The 23,198-nt window shown below is 49.2% G+C and overlaps 1 protein-coding gene across 3 annotated transcripts in view; it reads left to right on the forward strand.

Moving 5' to 3' along the window:
• The window catches only part of LOC135910658 (PWWP domain-containing DNA repair factor 3B-like), a 92,139-nt gene that overhangs the window by 9,576 nt on the left and 59,365 nt on the right, over positions 1–23,198 (forward strand). For all 3 annotated transcript variants that reach the window (XM_065442693.1, XM_065442708.1, XM_065442700.1), the window contains exons 3-6: positions 2,119–2,183; positions 3,756–3,820; positions 3,920–3,990; positions 4,067–4,130. In XM_065442693.1, coding sequence (XP_065298765.1) covers positions 2,119–2,183; positions 3,756–3,820; positions 3,920–3,990; positions 4,067–4,130 — 265 coding nt within the window. The remainder of the gene's footprint in view (positions 1–2,118; positions 2,184–3,755; positions 3,821–3,919; positions 3,991–4,066; positions 4,131–23,198) is intronic.

Here is a 23,198-nt window from a genome sequence, read left to right on the forward strand (position 1 = left end):
CTATTGTAAGTGCGTGTACCTACACAGGCTGCTTGCAAAGTTTCTTGAATGATGAAAAATGCTTTGCATTAAGGGAGAGTTTCCTCTCAGTAGAGAGTTGGGCTTGACTGTATTTCAATAGCATGCCATGGTCACCTGTACATTGTGTTACGAAAAACACCTGATAAAAAAAAAAGAATCGAGAACTTCGGGCTGTTGTCAATAAAACATATGTGAAAGTTTAAGCATTATGCAACAGTCGACTGCGAAATAATGTTTGGAATAGTTGCAGTTTTCATGCCTAGATTTAATTTTTATGCAGGCAGTTCACTTTATGCCTAAAGTTGCATAATTTTTAGTGTCCACTGTTGGGTTTTCTTTCTGTGATACGCTGTGCACCTAACAACTGGTTAGATAAACATGCAGCCTATTTACATTACAAAGTTAGCCATATCATGTTTGGTATCAGTAATCCTATATTGCGGTAATTCTCTGCTTTGTTGCAGCTTTGTTTTACTGTGCAGAAATACTTATAAGGTCATGCACTTTTTTTATGGTAATACAGCATGCTTAAAACTTGCCATTTATACAACCATACTTTCTTTGATGTAGAGAATGTGGATGTTCATCCAGAGCAACTGTTATTGTATAATTGAGTATGAAGGCAGCACTTACAGGTTTAATTCAGCAGTTTAACACTAATTTTCTTTGTGTCCATTGTACTTCTGTATGGTCACAGGTTGCCACTTGATTGCATTTAATACTCATCATGGTGGTGTAGTGACTATGGCATTGTGATGTTAAGGGAGAGGGCACGGGATCAAATCCCGGCTGTAGCAGCTGCCGTTCTATGGGACCGAAGTGCAAGAACACCTGTGTACCCGAGCAATGGGTGGTCAAAATTAATCTGGACCCTCTCCACTTGCCCCCATCTAGCTTCTGCAAGCGAAATTTCTTCCCTGCATTCTCAAATACCTGATCTTGAGGATTGCATGATGCATAGGTCATGGGCCCCACCTTTTTTTCTCTCTCTTGCTTTTTTGCTGCACGGCACACTTCTGCTGATGGTCTCACACACGAGCTGCCAGAACATTCTCAAGTATACACAGTAACAGTAGGAAGAAGCGCACTGATAGCAGCCTTCTTGATTGATGTCAGCTATTAGCCAATAGCAGCTGCGTATGGGAATCTGCTATATTCTAAAATAAAGCATCCAGAAAAGAGTGAGGAGCAAGATTCTGTTGAAAAAAAAGCGTTTGCAAGCTCCATGTACCGCTCACGACTGCAAAACTTGGTTGAAATGCTCACAGTAGCGTATGCTATCCGCGGACTATGATTTTTTGCCAAGGTCGAGGGCGGGTTCAGGATCCTTTTAATTCAGTGTTTGTATGCCACCTTGAAATCCTTGAAAACCCTTGAATTTGGAAGAAAGATTCATATCCCTGGCCTGTAAAACTCCTTGAAAATAAATGTGCCCCTTAAATTCCTTGAAAACTGAACTTCGGGACAAGTTTTGAACACTCAAAAGTTACAGAACCCACTAGAGGCTATGTCATGGACACTGTCTATCGGGAAAAAAATCTTTGACATATTTTTTATAGTGTTGCTAAACAATTGCAATGTGGCTTGTTCGCAGTAATGTAAGACAAGCTAGTTTAAATCCCATTGCCATCGTGGAACTAGAGAAAGTGAGATTAAGTGACCAGGCCATGCCACTATATTGTTGCTTTGCTGTTGCACACCACAGCCATCATGGCTTAAGTTTCGAGCCCTAGGCTCTAGAAATGCCTGGTGGAAAGCTTCAGACAATATACTAACCATCATGCCAGAAGGGGATCGACATCACTAAAGGAGGAAAACCAACTTAGAAAAGTGACCTGAATAGCTTGAAGCATGGGTCCAACTCAGCAGCTACGTAACTGCAAGGAATTGTAGATGAGAAGCAGATTTCACTATTTTTCAGTGTATGTCTACGAATAAGGTTTGTTTTCCCCTCTTTGCATTTTGTCCTTCAGTATTATCGAAATACTTGAAGTGTCCATGAATTTTAGTCTAATGTTTTGTACAGACTCAGTGTTATGGTTCTATTATGTTTCATGCACCATTCTTCTTATTGATTAACCTTGTTTCACATCTTAGGATGCATGGGGAGAGCTCTGAAGATGACAATGATGCATCTGTGTCTGATGCCACACCACAGGAAAGTATGCACTGCATATGTGCCGTTTTTCCGGTAGAAAAGTAATGGGGTCATTTTGTTTGCATTGCAGGGAAACAAAAAATGAGAAAGGCATAGACATGTGCACACAGTGGCATCACTAGAAGGGGGGGAGGGGGGGGATGGACCGACCTGGGTGCAACTTAATGAGTGGCGGCTGTGCTGCGATCACCACTCAAGCCATTGTTTCATCCGCTGCTTGTAGCCGAATGCAGTAAACATTTCTAGGATGCTTACAAAATATGACCCGTCAAACTGCTAACCATATTGTCTATTTAAAAAAAATTCTAAATGTCGAATTTCAGGCAAGAATAAGAGTTGCCCTTAAGGCCTTTAGATGAATGCACATTCTCTGTACAAATTGTGTGTTAAGAAAGAGGAGGGGCTGGCAAAAAAAAAAAAGAGGGGATGCGCGCACGCACAAACACATCAAGCAGTTGCGCCGGGTGCCGGGAACCCATTCTATGGCACATGTGCTTGCTGCTAACTCATTCACAGATGTGCTGTTGTGCTGTGAATGATGAGTTGATAATTTAATTACAAAATTATGCACATCCAGCACACATCTGTGTATGCGAGAGAGAAAGTGAATGAGAAAGAGAGCTATTGTGAAATAGTTAATCAAATGCTATAAATTTGCCCATTTCATTCCTGTGACTTTGGTGTAATGAAAACTGGCGCATGTGTTCTCATGCACCCATGCTATGCAATGCGACATGTGCGACAATCGTATCAAAGAGCTAGTTGGTGTTGGCACAATAGGAGTGTATGTGCAATTGTAGCCAAATGGTTAGAGCATCAGGCTGCTGTTCTGGAAGACGGAGGTTTGATCCCATCATTGAGCATGTGATTCATTTTGTTTTCTTACGTGTGAGCGATTAGGCAAAACAGTAGCAGTACCCAGTATTCGAGATGAGGAAAGTCCGGTAGGGTTTGCAGAGAAAGCTTCACTTTAATATTTATCGTGTCTTCAGGGATAAATCCAGCCTCCTACGTGTTAAGAAGTTGCTTTCCTGTCTACACAAGGATGTGCTGATATGCCTCCATACAGCTGTATGCTTTTGACCGACCGTACCAAATTTAAATGCAGCCATTGCAGAAAAGAAAAAAAAAACTCAATTGTAAAGGCTTTGTCGTGAAATCAAGAGAGAACAGAAACTACTCTTACTGTAAGGAGAACAAGCTTTCATGTAGTAGTAGCTGTTTCCTGTGTAAGTGGGCTAACCTATTCAAGATCACACAGAAAGTAGCCCACATAGTATACGTACCACATATATTTATGCAGATAATTCGTTTTTAACTTATTCCTTGGCTCTGTCAATAAACTTCATCCTAGAGCTTTGCGGTTTCATCTTCTTTGAAATAGCTTATATATCGAAGGATATCTTCTTAATTGTCCTCCATTTTGGCAGTAATTAGCACTTATGCTTTTGCTCAAGTTGGTGTGACAGATTTTGCGTAGTTTCAACTTTGCTTGTGTTAAAGGCTGTTCCCACAAGCTACTGCTATTTGATATTGTAATATTGTTTTTTGTCTCATATTTGTCCTGTTTGCACAGAAATTGAGTTTGCTGAAGATGACGTTGTTTGGGTGGAGTGGAAGCGGTTGCACTGGCCTGCCTTGGTTAGTAGAGTTGTGTTGGTTCTGCTATTCTCAACTAAATGACACTTCAAAAAATCCATGATTAAGTGCAACAAAATGTTTTAAATTCTCGTTTTTCAGGTTTTGAAAGTTTATCCGAAGACTAGGAAAGCCAAAGTGTTTCTAATTCATTCAATCACGGCAAAAGAGACGTATGTGGGATTTTTCGCATGGAATGCATGGAATGTTGTGACTGACCATTGAAGTATTCCTCTCGTGCTTTTTCAGTGCCTTAGTCAACATTAAAAAGATGTTCAACTTCAACAACGCCGAGAGGAACAAACAATTTTTGGTGAGTTGGGTGTGCTAATGACTAACCACACCAGGATTATTTCTATCTTGGCGGGGGGGGCGCACGGGAGTGGTGGCAAGAAGTCCTGATAGTTTTTAGAACACACACACACAGAGGGTGTTTCTACGGAGACCTTAAGAAATATTTAAAAACAGCCATTATGAAATAAAAGGACGGTTCTTTCAGAGACATGCCGTCAGTGGTGATGACCACGAGGGGACAGGTGATGCATGGTAATTAGTTGCTAATTAAAGGGACACTAAAGGAAAATATTAAGTCCAGCTAAAGTGATAGTGCTCTAGAATCTCTAAGGTGTCAACATTATTCCGAACAGAGCCTTAATACAGTCGCTGACTGTTTATTCTGACCTCATGGGGACTGCGGAAATGTCCGAATAAACAGGTGTCCGAAAAATCAGATTAAGGAAAAAAAAAAGAAATCCTTTATTTCCACGCGCTTATTCGGGCTCGGCAGTAGGCTTGAAGAAATCGTGAATGCGCCGTTGCACGCTGTTCTGTTTATGCGCAATCAGATAAACCTGAATCTCGGAGAGGGTCGTACGGTTACTATAGGCAGCTGAAAGCACAGTCACTGCTTGTACACGCTCTGCATGCGACGGCAGCATAGCACATGGTGCGTCATCTTTCAACTCGGAGTTGTCGTAAGGCGGTGCAGCAGAAACCTGACGAATGATCTTGTCGTCTTCGGGTTCTGCGCATGTCAGTACAGCAGTGTCAGCACCTGGGAAACTGTCAAATGAGGCTGTTTCCGGAATCGCAATGCAACCACTGCGTAGGTCTCGGCAGAACATCTTCGGCGTCAGTAGGGAGCACATCGGAAGGCGACAAATCCTAGGCCTCCCGGCACCCGCTTGCCGGCATTCCCCAGCGCAGTCTGCGCGGGCACAGTCGGCGCCACTAGACACTTACGTGATGTTTCCGTATGCCGCATTGGATCACCGCAACCTCGACACAGCACACAAAGCAAACATTACTGCGCCGTCACGCCGACACCAGTCGCACAAACGAAAAACGTTGCCTCTCTCAGCGTCGTGCACAAAGAAACAAACAAATCGGCTTCTGGATTGTCTTGACATGGCTTACTAAGCTGAGACTGGAACTGCTGTAGCCACGAACCAGGCAGAAACGATGATGAGCGGGGATTTGCAGTAGCACCACTTCGTGGGGCAGCAAAGAGGCTCTGTTCAAAACAAAAATGGTGTTCAGCAAGTCGAACCATGCACCGGTCAGAGTCAGTGCATGGTGCTCTCAATCAAGTTGGCTCAAGGAGTGTTCGAAACATCAGACAAAAGGTTGCAAGGTGTCCGAACTTTCGGCAGTTGTTATACATTATGGTCTATAGGGAGAATGGCGGTGCCGTGAAGCAGACCGAATAATGAAGCATGTCGGAATTTTTTGAGTCCGAAAAATCAGTCGGCGACTGTAATCGAGAAATCGAGGTAAATACAGGACATGGTTAGAGACTACCTTGGGACATTCAAGAACTTGGCCGATGACGAAAGCACTCACCACTTAAATTCTGTCTCTAGTACTCAACCATTTGTTGCAAAAAACATCCTAGTATTGTAAGACAAAATAAAGTGCTGCTTGTCCAATTCTATTTCATTTTTTTAGAAAAAAGAACAAATTGAAATTACCCTTGACGACAACACGTGCGGTCGAAAGGTTTCATTTTTGCTCAACTTCACTCCGCCCGGGTTTGTGAACGAGGGAGGGCTCAAGGCACCCACCATTACAGTGACGTTCTGCAGCATGGTGGTGGTGAAAGGTGACTGCCCCCCAAGCAGCTGTGCTCGTCGGTGTTTTTTTGGTGCGGTGACCAATCTTGCCCCCGCCGAGCTTGGCGGGCCAACGATGATTATGCCTGAGGGGGTGTCACATGCTTGTCACACCCCTTACCCCCAGTTTGTTTGTTCAATACAAACAAAATATGTCCAGGCTCATGTCCAGGCTCAATGCAAAAAATAACATGTCCCAGCCAGGTCAACAGCACCTGTTATAGGCCAATCCACACGACGGACCAAGTCTACGGGCCGATCGGTCACGTGATGCGACGTCATGGCCTGCCGCAGTCCGGCGCAGAGCACATCCACACGGCGGACTGCCATATAGCAGACGGCAGAGCAGACCTACCAGCTACACTAACGCTTTTCCGCATTATCTTGTAATCATTCCTGCTCGACTCCCACAAAGCAGGGAACTGTTCAACGAGGGATACAAAATAAAAACCTCCTCGTCACTCCTAGAGGATACGGTGTTTAAAAAATATATCTGCTGCACGCACATGTAGGTGGAACGGCGGACATGAAACGTCTGGCTTTTGCTGAGCCGAAAACTAGTTTGGATTTGGCTGAAGACACTCTGTTGCCGGACAACATTCGTTGGCTACGCCAAAATGGCTGCGGTTTGCGTGCGGTCCGCCGCCAAAACTGAAGCAGGAAAAGCCTCGATGATTTGTTGGACCGCGAGGGCCGCGGTTTTGCGCTTGCCAACAGCGGTATGCACGAACTGGTGACGTCCTATCACGTGATGCGCAGACCACGGTCCAAAATAGCAATGTGGTCCGTCGTGTGGATCGGCCTTATCCAGGCGAGTAACGGTCCGGCGGCCTCCGCGTCCAAGTGCTTTGCCTGGGCACCAGTGTTCACGGGCCGGATGCGACAACACTGGGGGCTGCCTGAGCCAGCCACACTCTGTCCGGAGGGTGCACAGTGGCCAGCCTTGAGAGTGCTGCCGGTCTTCACACCGGCCCAACAGGCGCCGCAGCACTGGTAACACTTGCCGCCTCCGAGGTCGGCGGTGCTTCGCTGGAAGTGACTGGTGTTGCTGCAGGTCCTCTGAAGCGGCAGCCGAGGGTGCAAGCCAGGTCCTGAGGTGAGGCCTAACATGATCAGCGTGCCTGTGCCACATGGTCCCGTTTGGCATGCAGACGAGCAGCAATGAGGCGCTATCAGGAGATACAACCTGTCCGGCAGACCAGGGTGGGCGAGGACGGAAGTTCCTGGCAAAGACTGGAATTCCCGGCAACGGCCCGGGACGGCACCCTCGGGCAGCAGCCAGCTTCTGCTTCAGGAGCACTGTGGATCAGAGGTTCAGATGCAAGACGTCCAGGGTGTCTTGACCATTCGACCCAGCAGGAGCTCACAGGGGGCATGGCTAGTGACATCGTGGGGCGTGGTCCGGTACTGGAACAGTACCCGGGCAACCTGCGTCCGGAAATCTCCAGCCTGGCTCTTCTTGAGCTTGTCCTTGATGGTCTCCACCAGCTGCTCAGCTGCCCTGTTTGAATCGGTGGTAAGGCAGAACCGTCATTCGGCGGATTCCGTTTTTCGTCAGCTAGGCCAGGTACTCTGTGCTGGCTAAAGCGGGACCATTGTAGCACACGATGACATCCGGCAACCTCTGGGCGGCGAAGACCTGTCGCAGCGCCGCCATGGTCGCACCTGTGGACAGAGTGGTAACAGGGAGAACCTCAACCCACTTTGAGAAGGCATCCACTACCACCAGGAAATTATGGCCCTTGAAGGACCTCCCCGAAATCGACATGCAGGCGGGACCAGGGTCTCTGTGGGAACGGCCAGGGGGTGATTTCCACATGATGTGATGCCCGCTGGTGCTCTTGGCAGACTTGGCTACTCCGCACCACGTGAGCGATGTCCAGGCCAGGCCACCATCTTGGTCTTTTCCACGCCAGGATGACCCGCATGCAGCAACTGCAGGACCCTGGACCCGCGACTTTGTGGGATCACCATCCTGGAACCCCACTGTAGGCGGCCCTGCTGCGGGCTCAGCTCAGCAGCCTTGTGGCTATAGGCCCGCTGAACCAACTGCTCCCCTCGGGACACCTTCTTGACCCCCCGAGACAGGACTGGGTCCCGGCTGGTCGCCTGTGACACTGCTGATCTGGACAGTACATCCGGGTATGCAGGCTCTAGCATGAACACTTCGGCAAGATCTGGAACAGCAGCAGGCACCTCTGGCCGGGACAGGCGGCTTAGGGCATCAGCAGGTTCCAGGTCCTTCCCGAGACAGTAGACCAGCTGGTTTCTGTAGGCCGCCAGCCTCAAGGCCCAGTGTACCACACGAAATGATACCTGCACGGTAACTGCCTTGTCAGGCCCTAGCAGCCGCAACAGTGGCTTGTGGACTGTGACCGCCCTGAACTTCCAGCCCCACAGGTACTTGTGAAAGTGCTCGACCCCGAACATAAGGGCCAGGCCTTCCTTGTCCAGCTGGCTGGAACGTTGCTTTGCAGCATGAAGCTGACGAGAAGCAAACTCGGGACATTCCTGGCCATCCTTGTCCTGGTGCGCCAGGACGGCTCCCACGCCGTACGGCAACGCACCCATGGTCACGACGACAGGCTTGGCCGCATTGAAGTGTACCAGCACTGGAGCCTTTGTCATTAGCTCCTTGCTGCGCTGGAAGGCCGCATCCTGCTCCTCCTCCCAGACTCACTGCTGACCATTGCGAAGCCAAAGGTGGAGCGGCTGTAGATGCGCCGAATGGTTCGGCAGGAAACTCCTATAGAAGTTGGTGAGGCCAAGGTGGCATTGAAGCTCCTTTTGGCGTTTAGGTGCCTTGAGCACAGCGTCAACTTTGCGGGGGATGGAGCCAGGCCAGCCTGGGAAATGAAATGTCCCAGGTACTGAACACTGGGATCTAGGAAAACACACTTTTCCAGCTTGAGATTGGCATCCTGCAATCATGCCAGGACGTTGTGAAGGTTCTGCAGGTGGTCCCAGTCGTCGGTATCGGTAACCAGGATGTCGACTAAGTACACCGCCTCATGCCCCTGAAGAGGTTGTCCATCTCCCTCTGAAAAATTGCTGGGGCTGAGGCCACGCCAAATGGTAAGCACGTGTACCGGAAGAGCCCCAGAGTTTTCGATATTGTGACATACTTCCGGGAGGAATCGTGGAGCACCAGCTGCTGGTAAGCACCTCTGAGGTCGAGCTTGGTGAACTTCTGTCCTCCGGACAACGCTGACCAGAGACCTTCAATACGAAACCGCGGCTTTTTCTCGACGGTAGCAACGGGGTTGATGGTAATCTCGAAATTCCCGCAGGTCCTGACACTGCCGTCTTGCTTGAGGACTCGTTCGATGGGAGTGACCCATTCAGATGTCTTGACATTGACAGGCATCAGGATGCTCTCTAACTATAGACCGTTTCATCGGGCGAGGAGGATGGGGCGCGCGGAGAGCCTTTCCTCCTCTCTTGCTTGGGCGATCCGGCGTGGCGCTGCTTGAAAGTATTTCTGTCGCGTGCTGCGGAACGATTTCGAGATGTTGTAGATGGTACTTTGTGAACTTTACGCCATGTCCGTTCATATAAGGTCGTCAGGGAAGCATTTCGGTGTATCGGTAACTAGAGTAGGCAGAAATATCTCTTGGGGGCGCGAAAATGTGACGCGCTTTATCAGCCGCGGTGTACGAACATTATCAGTCGCGATGTATGTATGTGCTGTGAACTATTTTGCTTATATCGGTTTTCATTCAGCAAAGAAAACTGGTGTCTGTATTAGCACCATGAAATGGTAAATCTGCTCACTATCTGATCGCTTGGCGTAGGGAGCAAAACCTAAAGCATAAGAGCACATGCTCGTGCACGGCCAATATAAGGCAACCACAAAACATCTCAGCGGCAGGCGCTATAAAAAAATTGTGATGCACCGGCATCGTTCTCGCGTGTTTAAAGTCTAGTAGGCTTCAAATTACCACGTCTATGCTAGCATTCCCGCATGAGGCCGACGGCGCTGCTCAACAAAGCGATCACTGCAGTTGATGAACCAGCACGATACATATGTAAGCTGTGCGCTTCGGCGTTGTCTTTTTGGCCTGCATACAGCCGTAACATATGAGAGGGATCGCATAAAAAGAATGCGATGCCAACATTTCCATAATACGTGCGAGTGCGTCGTAGAGAACGGAACGAACACAACCGAAAAAAAAACTTGGTTATCATCCTCTTTCTCGAAAACGCAATAGAAAACTGGCTAACGCCCCGATAGGACCTCGCATACTCACTCCGCACAACGTTTATAAATATGTAACTGCTGATGCCGTATGCTTGGACCACGCGGTATATAGAACAATGATATATGTAATCCAGCACCTACCACTGCTTAGGACGCTCGCGCAATTCGTAAACAGTCCCTTTGCTGGAGAAGCGTAATTCAGACATTAAGGTATGTTGCTATTGCTTGCCAAAACTATTTTATTCAGGGGCAGAAACCTCATCCATGGAACCAAGTAGTCACGCAATGTAACCTGCAGCGGAACAGTTTGAACGCATGTCATAGTATAACATCACAGCTCCTATTGTAGCACAACGGTACCGGCGCTGTTACGATCGTCGCGTATGTTTCATGGCTCGTAAACCACAGCTTAGAAATAGAGGATAATACTGCAATATGGTCACATTAGTGATTGAAATGTTCAGAAATACACAATTGATCTCCGAGGCTGATTGTAGGCTCAAGTATGCGCGCACACATCGCGCTGCGTGTTCTGTTCACCTCAACGCCAGCATAAATTTATGTCATGATGCCTTAAACCACTTCAGCACGTCGCACAGAACCGTTTACCACGTAGAAGACGCACGTCATACTAAACAGACCGCACGACCACGAAAACAAACGGCGTAACCTACCGCCGAGCGTATACCTGCCATGCAAAAGACCGCTTTCACCCAAGCCAGTATGGCGCTGCTCATAGGCGGCGCCACTGCGTTCACAATATGGCGGCGCCTACGAAAAAACGGTCTATAACCGTTACAGCTCCTGGGTGACCCCGTCCTTCAGGGTGAACGGCAGTCAGCGAAGCCTAAAAAAACGATGCCGGACTTCCTCAGGTACATAGATGCCTGCTGTCGTGCCAGTGAATGTGCCCACCCCTGGCTCGAACAGGGACTTGAGATCTCTTGAGATGTCTTTCACCACATGCAGGATGGCTTCTTGTTACTCTGCCAGATGAACGCCCAGTGCGTGAATCCAGTTTTGGCCCAGTAGCATCGTTGACGACCCCTTGGTTAAATAAAGGGGAAGGATTGCCTCCCTATTGCCAAAGCAAATGCTGACCTGGGCCTGACCCAGGGAGAGCTGCCCAGAGTAGCTGCAGAGCATCATGACACGCCAGGGAAGATATGCTTGAACAGTTTCCCGGCCATGAATGACACGCTGGCCCCTGTGTCCAGCTCCATGGAAATGGGGTGCCTGCAGACTTCGACAGTCAGCATGAACGGGGGCACAGACGACAGAACAAGGCCTGTGTGCCACATGTTGAAGATTGGTGGCTCCTTGGCCACGACTTGGAGCCTGGCCGCGGAAGAACTTGAGCCTCCTACCGCATATCCCCGCCACGTGCCCTTGCGACGACTACCCTGGCCGCGGGCTTATGTTGAACCTGGGCGGGATCCAGGCTGCTGCTGCAGTCTGCCATTCGTTCTCCCCCTTCGGCATACCCATGCCAGGTGCCCAGTTTTTCCACACGTGAAGCATTGTGCTTGAGAGCACTGGCACTGTGAGGGGGAGGGGGCACCACCACAGCGACTGCAGGCGCTGCCCTTTGTCGCCAATGTGTTGACAGCCGACAGCGAGCCCGTCGCTTGTGCAATCTCGCCGGCATCTTTGGTCGTAGCTTCCATCGCCAGCGCTGCCTTCACGGCGTTGTCCATCGAGGGGTCGGGTAGCTTCAGGAGTCGCATCTGCATGGCGGGGTTGTTAATGCCGCAGACGAAACAGTTTCGGAGCAACGAGTCCAGCTGGTCCCCAAAGGCGCAAGCACTCGCTAACTTGCATAGCACAGCGGCGAAGTCTCTCCTTCCTGGCAACTCCAGTTGTTGAAGTGGAAATGCTCCATTAGCATGGGCGGTCCCGGGCTGAAATGCAAACGCAGTATGGTGAACAACTCACTCAACTTCTTAACATGCAGTGTGGCTGGCTTGAGGAGGTTGAGCAGGAGACTGAAGATGCGGGTCCTGCAGCTGGCCAGGAAAATGTCCTGCTGTTTGGCTTCGGGTTTGTCGTTTGCCCGGAAGAACACGCAGACTTGCTCCTCGGAGACTGGCCAGTTGGACCTATCTCTCTCGAATGGCTCGAGCCTCCCGTGCAGCGGCATGGCGGCTGGAACGGGGGGCGGTGCTTCGCCGCTCATGGTGGCGTGGGTCGATAAGTGGGCATTGATCGCCACTGTAACGATCCGCCCGGCTTTGTGAACGAGGGGTGGCTTGAGGCACCCACTGTTATAGTGACTCTCTGCAGCGTGTTGGTGATGGTGAACATTGACTGACCGCCGAGCAGCCGTGCGTGTCAGTGTTTATTTGGTGCGGTGACCAATGTTGTCTGACGGGCCAACGAAGATTATGCCTGAGAGGGTGTCACATGCTTGTCACCGACGCTTTTATGTTTCACTAGTTTTGTTATCGCGTAGTGCTGCGCTGATTTTGCTGGCTCGCGAAACTCGTACAAACTGCATGTAGCAGACAATTTAACTTCCATGTGATGTCATGGGATGCCGAAACGGCCTATGCCACTTGACCAAAAAGCAGCTGCAGCTGCGAATCCATCGCTCTGTCTTGGCTCGGTTCCTTCAAGGCTCCACGTTTGCGTTTTGGGCAAAAAGAAGGTACCGATGTCTGTCGGGTGCTGTTTTACTCACAGACGGCAGCAAAAGGTGGTGATGCCGTATGCAATGTCACCACTTACCCGGTTAGATGGCTGGAGACTTGAAAGGCATTGAGACCCTTCAGGTGCACTTTTCTCGTAAACTAACTCTTTTCTTGGCATGAAACAAGCGTTGTGAGGCTTCTGGAATGGTATTTAAACAGTCCGTGTTGACTTAGTATTTGCCTTTAGTGTTCCTTTAAAAAAAAGCTAATAACTTCTAAACTTCTTCTTTCAGCAGGCTCATTGTAACTAAAATTGAAGCAAGCTCTCCGTACAAGCCATATCAACTTTTGGTTCTAGAAAAATGGGATTACCTGCGGAATTGTGGCACGCCAAAATGCATCTATTGCATTGTCATGCCGCCTCGCAGGGGCATCTGCGTCAGCAGGCATTTGGTGTGTTGCGACACCACGTACCCGAGCACATGAGGGCTGGACCCTCCCGCGTGTAGCTGTGCACGGCTTAGCCATGTCTGGGGAAAAGAGGGTTCTGGGGGTTGAGTAGATGCCGAGTGTTTGGACCTTTAAGGCCCCTCGGCAGAAGCAACACACCTCTTTGGCCTCTGCTTCACGTAGACGGCACCTCTGGATTGACCCACCCGGAGGAAATCAGCAGTCGCCTTTTCCTGTCTCTCTCTTCGCACACCTTCATCTTTCCCCTCTCACTTTTAGTCTTTCCTTTCTCCTTTTTTCTTCTGATAACTTCCAACATTCCTGGCGGCGAGGGTTAACCTGGTGTGCTATGACCTACCTTGGTTATAACATATGTGGTTGCAGCGACGACGTACAGTTGGCATGGTAGGGCTTGTTTCACCACATGCCCAGCCTTGTCCCCTTGTTGAGCTCGGTGGTGGGTGACTGTCATCGTCGCTGAATGCTCAACATATTTCATGGGAACTTCCAACCCATTCTCAACCGGTCGTCCCTCTAAAAGGGGGCGCACCGGTGCTACATTTCAGTTTTTTCTAAAAGACACTCAGCCTTTCTCGAAATTTCACATTGTCCACAGTGATAAACCTGGTAAAAAAGCAACAATGATTTCACCGTTCGTTGTGGTGAAGTATCTCAAAGAGACCATTGGAGGCTGCTATAAAATCACCAAGCTGGCCATTGGGGACCTATTACTCGAACTGAAAGACAAAGTACAACACGACAAGCTAACAAACCTTGTACAACTTGGAGACATTCCTGTCAGTGCAACAGCACACCGAACCATGAATACGGCCAAAGGCGTAATTTCTGACATTGACTTGATGGACTTGACCGAAGAAAAACTCCTGGAAGGATGGAAGGGTGAAAACATAATAAGTGTAGAAAAGAATAAAAATCAGACGTGACAACAAGGAGTTGCCAACTAAGCACCTGATAGTTACCTTTGGCTCTAGCACGTTACCAGAGACATTAGAAACTCTATTTACCAAAATCGGAGTACGACCGTACATTCTAAACCCGCGACGTTGTTTTAGATGCCAGAGGTTTGGTCACACTTCCCAGAGTTGCCGAGGGCGGCTAACATGTGCGAAATGTGGCATCAATGATCACTCTGCAGATGGATAAGGCTGAGCCCCGTTCTAGCAATTGTAATGGTGGCCACCTTGCATATTCTCGATCATGCGCAGTCTGGAAGAAAAAGAAATAATTGCGATAAAGGTAAAGGAAAACATAACTTTCAGAGAAGCAAGGCAACGCATCTTACCAACATTCGCACAGAGCGCACCTTTTGCTGAAGTGGTACGTCGGGGGGCAGTACCACAACGGCACTTGGCGGACGCTAGTGCCACGCGTAGCGAGCGTGCGGCAATGCCACCCGCCCCATGGTGGGAGCAGCAAAGGCTGCCCTACCTCTCCCGAACTTGACCACAGCGGAGGCCTCTGCTAGTGCTGGCACCAGTCAGCGCAGCTCAGAGGTCAAGACAAGCCCATCAACCACCAGGACGGTGGGCTACAAGGCCTTGTCTTCCGAGACAAGGCCTTCACAGAAAACATACCGCTTGCAGGAGCACGTGTCCAGTGCCTCGCAAGAGGCCATGGACACAACACCCAGTCAGAAGGCGCAGTTGACGCCTAAGGAGCGGCGCGATTTTGTCGACCGCTCCAGGAAAGACAAAACTCCAATTACAGGACCCTAAAAGGGCACTGTAAGCTAAACCAAGTTCATTCCAAGTTCAAACCATGTTATTAAAAACCCTTACCGGAGTGACCATTTCCCTGTAGTTCTATGCACACCAATGTCTAATGAATGTCCTCCACAATTGCCTCGCTGGAGAACTGACTCAGCTGACTAGGAAAAGTTCAAAAATATTGCTTCTTTATCCTGGGACGACATGTGTTCTTTAAGCATAGACGCTGCGGTTAAATATTTTACGGTTTTTCCCCTTGACACCTCCTCCAAATGTATCCCTGTAACAAGTAGATTGTCCACAAAATGCTGTCTTCCGTGGTGGAACCATGAGTGTCGAATAGCACGTAAGAAGCAGAACAAGGCATGGTGTTTACTTCGGGATTCTCCGAAACGCAGGTCAAATCCCAGGGACGGAGAACGTGGCGACAAGCTAGAAGAGAGAGTTGGAGAAAGCATATATCGGACATGAACTCTTACACTGATGAAACAAAGGTTTAGAATAGAGTGAATAGAATAAAGGGTCGGCAGCCTTACTCGCTACCTTTGGTGAATTCTCAAGGTGACAGCATGGAAGATCAGGCGAACTTTCTTGGCGCAAATTTCGAACAGATATCCAGCTCATTGCACTACTCTGAAACATTCCAAAGGTACAAAAGGCAAATAGAAGGGCCATTAGAACGGAAAAGCACAAAATGCGAGGCATACAATAGACCTTTTTGCATGGCAGAGCTTCAGGCAGCCCTAAACAGCTTCAACAAATCTGCCCCGTTCTGACCGCATCCTATATGAAATGTTAAAACACCTGCTGTCTGAAACACACAAAAAAAACCTTGTTTGTCTCCACAATTCTACATGGTCGTCCGGCCACATTCTCTCTGCTTAGAAAGAGGCCGTCATAATTCCTATTTTGAAACAGGGTTAGAACCCTTCTTTGGTAAATAGTTATAGGCCTATAGTATTGACGGGCTGCTTATGCAAAGTTTTTGAGAAGATGGTAAACAGTCGCCTGGTCCACTATCTAGAAATAAACAAGAAATTAGACACATATCAATGTGGTTTCAGAGAAGGCAGATCGACGACAGATCAGCTTGTACGAATGGAAATGTACATCAGAGGTGCCTTTGTCCACAAACAGCTTGTATTATCAGTGTTTCTTGACATGGAGAGGGCGTATGATACTACGTGGCGCTTCGGGATCCTTCGGGGATCTTTTTGCAATGGGCATTCGCGGCAACTTGCTGTGAATAACTGAAAGTTATCTCTCTGACAGGACAATTCGTGTTAGAGTTGGCAACGTGCAATCTCGACCATTCATACTGGAGACAGGTGTACCGCAGGGTGGAGTACTGAGCTGTATGCTATTTATTGTTAAAATGAACTCCCTATGCACCATTGAATTAATAAAGGCAAGGCGCAGAAGACCAGGACTCAAGAAGATGAACACAAACGACAGGACCGGCGCCTTCACAACTAACTGTGTTCTTCACACAACTGTGTTCTTCTTCTTGAGTCCTGGTCTTCTGTGCCTTGCCTTTATTAATTCAAGCATGAACCAACTAGCCAAAGCAAGCGTTTTACCTACACACCATACTACCTCGCACACTCTTCTACTGTGGATTATGTACTGAAAGGGTTCAGATCGTGTAACCTTAGCATATGCGAGAGGCAGCTACAGCTTGGCTTGAATAGATTCTCAAAGTGGGTGGAGGAGAATGGTTTTAGATTGAACCCTCAAAAAAGCACATGTGTCCTGTTCTCAAACAAGACAGGTGTACTACCACAACCAGATATTGACCTTAATGGAGAAAGACTAACTGCCAGCCTTGAACACAAATTCTTAGGTGTTGGACACAAAACTTAACTTCATTCCCCTCCTAAAATATCTTAAAGTGCCTGAAGACCATGAGCCTCCTCAAGCTGCTCTCTTGAACAACCTGGGGCAGTGACAGGAAGTGTCTGCTTAGCTTGTATAAGAGTCTCGTACAATCACGCCTCGACTACGGAGCCGTGGTGTACCACTCGGCAACTGAGAGTGCGTTAAAGATTCTCGACCCAGTCCACAACCTCGGTATATGACTGGTAAGAGGCGCATTTAGAATGAGCCCTGTTGAAAGTCTGTGCGTTGAGTCCAACAAATGGTCCTTACACCTACGCAGAACATTCCTAAGTTTTTCATACTACACTAAGGTAAAATCAGACACCGAACATCCATGTCATTCCATTGTTAGCGACCTGTCCGTTGCCAGACTTTACAGTAACCGCTCACGTATTAGAACTCCTTTGAGCCTACGCTTGGAAGCAATGGCAGAAGAAACAGACATCCATCTCCCAGAAAATATTCTAATGCCTCCCAATTGCCCTCCACCGCCTTGGGAATGGCAGACCATGGAATGCAATATCTCTTTTGTCGAAATAACAAAACGTGCACCTGAGGCACACATACGATCACACTTCGTCGAACTCCAAGCGAAGTACTGCTGTGCCGAGTTTTATACAGATGCTTCCAAATCATCTGCTGCTGTCGCGTATGCAGCTCTTGGGCCATATTTTTCCACCTCCAGTACTCTAAATCCCGACACAAATATTTTTATGGCTGAAGCGTACGCGATACTCTCAGCTGTAAAGCACATCAGACAAACAAATCTCAATGAGGCCATCATCTTCACAGATTCATTAAGTGTAGTAAGGGCCTTAATGAGTTTTCGAAAACATAAGAACCCTGTTTTTAATGAACTATACACACAACTATGCTTAGCCTTAATGTACAACCAAAACATCGTCCTATGTTGGTTACCTGGCCATAGGGGCATAAAAGGTAATGTAGCTGCTGACGAAAATGCAACGTCAGTCGCCTTTACTGAAACGGATATGAATAAACCCACACCAGCAACAGAACTTAAGCCCTTCTTATGCCACAAACTGAGGAAGTACTGGCAGGACCAATGGGATAATGCAGTAGTGAATAAGCTACATGTTATCAAACCAAAATTAGGGAACTGGGTATCTGAAAGAACAGCAAGACATAAGGAAGTGCTTCTTTGTAGATTAAGAATAGGACATACGTACGCCACCCACTCCTACGTTTTGACGGGAAGCGAACCTCTGACATGTACCAAATGTGGCAACAGGCTTACAGTTATTCATGTTCATATCCAATGCACTGAAATAGAGGCAGAAAGGAAAAAGTACTTCCCCTCCGCTTATCTCCAACACATACTGTTACACCCAGTATTCTTTCTGAGCAATGAACCCCTTTTTACTTTTCAAACAATGTTAAACTTTTTTACTGCAACTGACACCTTAAATGTAATTTGGCCAGGCTACTTGTAGCACGGCCTCCACCTGGAGGTCGTAGCTGCAATGAAACCATTTTCTAGAGCACGTGCCTCCCAGCCCTTGCTTTCAAGGCCTTGCTGAGGCATTACAAGGCCGTGCTATAGCCATTACATATTGTTACGGGGTTAAAAACAGTCAGACGTATATTTACAGGATGTTTACAATAATCGTAGCAGCTGACAAGATGGTAGACAGCGCACGAAGTCTAGAGCGTCGCCGTCTTCCGACCAAGCTGACATCTTCTTCGTCAGCGTGTCACATGACCCCCGGTGGCGGAAGTACCGGCTCGGTGCTAGTTAAGAGGCGGGCGAGTGATACAATTTAAGACGCGCGACATGGACCACGTCGGAGCGATGCTGAGCCACGGTTGGCTCAAGAGGGGCGATTTCGTACGTGACGTCAATTACTTTACACAAGACACGGTAAGGGCCAGATTAGCGTGAAAGTAACTTCTCTAAGAGGCCAACGCGTCGTGACAACGACCAAAGGAGAACCAGGGTGCTCGGTGTGTAATGGATGTCACGATGGCAGGCGTCATATAAGCGCCGCTGATTGTCCTGCGACTCCACAAGTCGACGTCGGGCAATATGGGCGTGCTTCTTGAGCTTTGAGTATGGCTTCACGGGCGTACTCGGACGTGGAATTCAGGCTAGCAGGCAGAATGGTGTCGAAAGGTAGCGTGGTGTTGAGGCCAAACAAGAGGAAGAATGAAGAGAAGCCGGTGGTATCATGGCGAGACGAATTATCGGCGAAAGTAACGAACGGCAGCACAACATCCTAGTTGCGATGGTCAGCGGAGACATACATAGACAGCATGTCAGTAAGGGTGCGGTTAAGGCGCTTGGTTAGACTGTTCGTTTGTGGACGGTAAGCAGTAGCAAGTTTGTGTTTAGTCGTGCACGATTGCAGAATGACGTTGACAACTTTAGAAAAAAAGTAGTGGCCGCGGTCGGTGAGGAGCTGTCGAGGGGCGCCGAGGTGAAGGATGATGTTCTCTAGGAGGAAGTCGGCGACATCGGTTGCACAGCTTGTCGGAAGAGCCCGTGTGATTGCATATCGGTTGGCATAGTCTGTTGCTACAGCAATCCACTTGTTTCCCGAATCAGACGTAGGAAAAGGGCCTACAAGATCAACACCTACACAGAAGAATGGTTCTGATGGTACGTCAAGTGGTTGAAGGCGACCAGCAGAGAGTGTGGTCGGCTTTTTGCGTCGTTGACAAAGGTCACACGCAGGGACATAACGGCAGATGTCACGGTATAGACCAGGCCAATAGAAGTGCCGATGAACACGGTCATAGGTCCGTGACACGCCAAGGTGGCCGGCAGTCGGGACATAATGAAGCTGGGCAAGAACAGTCTGACGCAGATGCTCAGGCACAACGAAGAGTCGGGCAGGGCCGTCCGGCCGCATGTTAGAGCGGTACAATATACCATCTTGAAGTTCAAGCATGTGAAGGGAAGGATCGGGCGTCGTTGAAGTGAGCCGTTGAATAAGGTCTTGTAAGGAGGTTTCCCAACATTGTTCGGCTCCAATATCGCGAAAAGCAGCCAGGGAGAGAACGGTGACTGGTATGCCGGCCGCAGAAACGTCAGGAGGGTCGACAGGATGGCGCGACAAGTAGTCCGCATCTTGATGTAACTGGCCGGTCTTGTATACAGCTGAATAGTTGTATTCTTGAAGGCGCAGAGCCCAGCGGGCAAGGCGCCCTGAGGGATCTTTCAGGGACGAAAGCCAACACAGAGCGTGGTGATCAGTGGTGACTGTGAATTGACGGCCGTACAAATAGGGGCGGAATTCACCCACTGCCCAAACGAGAGCCAGACACTCGCGTTCAGTGATGGAATAATTGCGCTCAGCAGAGGATAGAAGGCGGCTGGCGTAGGCAACACATTCTTGCCCTTGTTGTTTCTGTGCCAAGATAGCGCCAATACCGTGGCCACTGGCATCGGTACGGACTTCTGTTGGAGCTGACGCATCAAAGTGAGTGAGAATGGGCGGGGACGTAAGCAGCCCAATCAGCTCGGTGAAAGCAACAGCTTGCTCATTGCCCCAAAAGAATGCGGCGTCTTTCTTGAGGAGCTGACATAGAGGGCGCGCAACGTTCACAAAATTTCGGACAAAGCGACGGAAGTAGGAGTAAAGGCCCAAGAATCTGCGAGCATCCTTGGCACATGTTGGCACTGGAAAGTCTTTCACTGCCCGTATTTTATCGGGATCAGGGCGTACACCAGAAGAATCGACGAGATGCCCGAGCACAGAGATTTCCTGACGACCGAAGTGGCACTTGGATAAATTTAATTGTAGCCTTGCCTGACGGAAAACAGATAGGATCTTCGATAGGCGTTCGAGGTGTGTCGCAAAAGTCGGAGAAAAGACGATCACGTCGTCCAGGTAACAGAGGCAGATGGACCACTTGAAACCACGTAGGAGGGCGTCCATCATTCGTTCAAATGTGGCCGGTGGGCGAAAAATATTGTGCTCCATGCAGGCAATCCAGGGCATCGTCAATGCGTGGTAGCGGATAGACGTCCCTCTTGGTTACCTTGTTGAGGTGTCGATAATCCACGCAAAATCGCCAACTGTTGTCCTTCTTTTTAACTAGTTCAACAGGGGATGCCCATGGGCTGCAGGAAGGTTCTGTGATGTCTCGAGAAAGCATCTTGTCAATTTCGTCTTGGATGATATGTCGCTCAGTAGGCCAGACGCGGTAGGGTCGCCGATGGATCGGGCTTGCATCATCGGTGTTTATTCGATGTTTTACGACATTTGTTTGTCCTAGAAGGACAAAGAGGGACTCCAAGTTCGAATATGTCCCAGTATGAGGCAAGGAGGCAACGTAGTTCATTAGCACGCTGGGGCGGAAAGTTGGGAGCAATCATTTTTGTTAGGGCATTCAAGTCTGAAGGGACATGGGGCGAAGCAAGAGTTGAACACGAGGAGCTGTTACAAGTTAAAGCCGAAATGTTGTAGTCTCTGGCCGGCGTTATTTGCGCCAGGGATATTCCGCGCGGGAGTACTTGTGTGCAAAGTCCAAAGTTCACAAGTGGAAGGCAGGATGCGTTGTCTGAAATGGTAATGACGGTGTGAGGAAAAGCGACGTTATGCGATAGCAGGTGTCTGGTACAGGTGGAACACCTATGTAGGTAACGGCACGGTGAGGGAGGCGAATATGCTCGGTGGAGCATAGCCGTATCGGAGCACTATCGGGAGGGTCAGTAGCAGCAGGTAGAGCGAGTTGCACAACACCAGCAGAACAGTCTATCAAAGCGGAATGTGTAGACAGAAAGTGAAGGCCCAGGATGAGGTCGTGAGGGCAGTGCTTTAGTACATAAAACAAAACAGAAGTATGATGTCCGGCAACACTCACGCGAGCCGGACACATGCCAATAATGGCTGGTGTTCCACCGTCGGTGACTTGGACCACAGGCGAAGGAGTAGGAGTGAGGACTTTCTTGAGACGATTCAGAAGCTGAGCATTCATCACAGATGCGTGCACGCCAGTGTCCATCAGGGCCGTAACAGGTACACCATCCACATTCACTTTAATGAGGTTCCGATGTGTGGGCAAGGTCAGAAGAGGATTTTTGTGTCGGGTCGGTTCGGCAGCATCACCTCCAGGTGCTGCACCCGTAAGTTTTCTGGAAGGGTGCGCCGGAAGGTGCTAGGCGAGATGGTGAGATGGGGGCGATCGGGAGAACCGGCGACGTGGCGAAGGAGAGCGGCTAGAGCGGGTAGGCAGAGAAGTATCGCCAGAATGTACTGGCTGCGTTTGCGGGGGGAACCGAGGCGCAGCATGAGGGCCATGGGATGGGAGGTAGGGCCAGGGGGGCGAAATCCACGAAGACCGGCAGTGACGTGAAATATGGCCGACACGGCCACAAGTTATGCATGTAGGCTTGTCGTCCGGAGTGCGCTATTCGGCCGGATTGCGATGCCGCGTTGGGGCATTCAGGCTGTGGGTGCGTATGACAGTGCTGGACGGAGTGTAGTCCGGTCGATTAACTGAGCAAACGCTGGTCAAGCCAATGTTGGCCAATTCCTGGCGCACGACGGACTGTAACAGTGAGATGGTCGCCTGGCAATTGGCGGGGCCATGGGTTGGGGTTGTGACAGGAGATGTGGCTTCTATTTCACATCGGATGATATGTAGGACGTCGTCAGAGCGATCGGGCGTGGGCGGACTGCGGAGGTCTTCGCAGGTGGACGTAGCAGCCGTGTTGGGAAACCGGGGAAATCGCTGGGCAATGCGGCGACTCTTGGCTTCTTCAAACCGCCAGCATTCGGTAATAATGGCTTGCACAGTGGAAGATTTCTTGAAAACAAGGAGGTGGAAGGCATCACCTGCTATGCCCTTAATGACATGTGCAACTTTATCAGGTTCGGACATCTTCAGATCAACTTTGCGGCACAGAGCGAGCACGTCCTGGATGTATGTGAGGTAGGATTCAGTGCACGTCTGGACACGCGAAGCAAGGTCTTTTTGGGCGGCGCGCTGATGTCCAACAGGCTTGCCAAACAGATCTTTCAGCTTCTGTTTACAAATGTCCCAGCTGGTAAGTTCCTCCTCGTGGGTCTGAAACCAGACGCGTGCCGTGCCCGCGAGGTGAAATATCAAATTAGCGAGCAGGATGGTCTGAACCCAGTGGGTGCTGGAGCTCACCCGCTCATATAGTTGAAGCCAGTCTTCAACATCAGTATCGTCGGTGCCAGAAAAGGTTCCCGGGTCGCGGTGTTGTGCTAGAATGACGGTGGGCGTGGGTGCCGACGGGCCCGAAGCATCCTTGCCTTGTGCTGGCATTGTAGATGCAGCCAAGGAGCGCCCGCTGCGTAAATCCGTCTTGGTAATGATCCCGCAACCTCCACCAAAAATGTTACGGGGTTAAAAACAGTCAGACATATATTTACAGGATATTTACAATAA

Source organism: Dermacentor albipictus, chromosome 1, assembly GCF_038994185.2.
Source record: "Dermacentor albipictus isolate Rhodes 1998 colony chromosome 1, USDA_Dalb.pri_finalv2, whole genome shotgun sequence".
NCBI lineage: Eukaryota > Metazoa > Arthropoda > Arachnida > Ixodida > Ixodidae > Dermacentor > Dermacentor albipictus.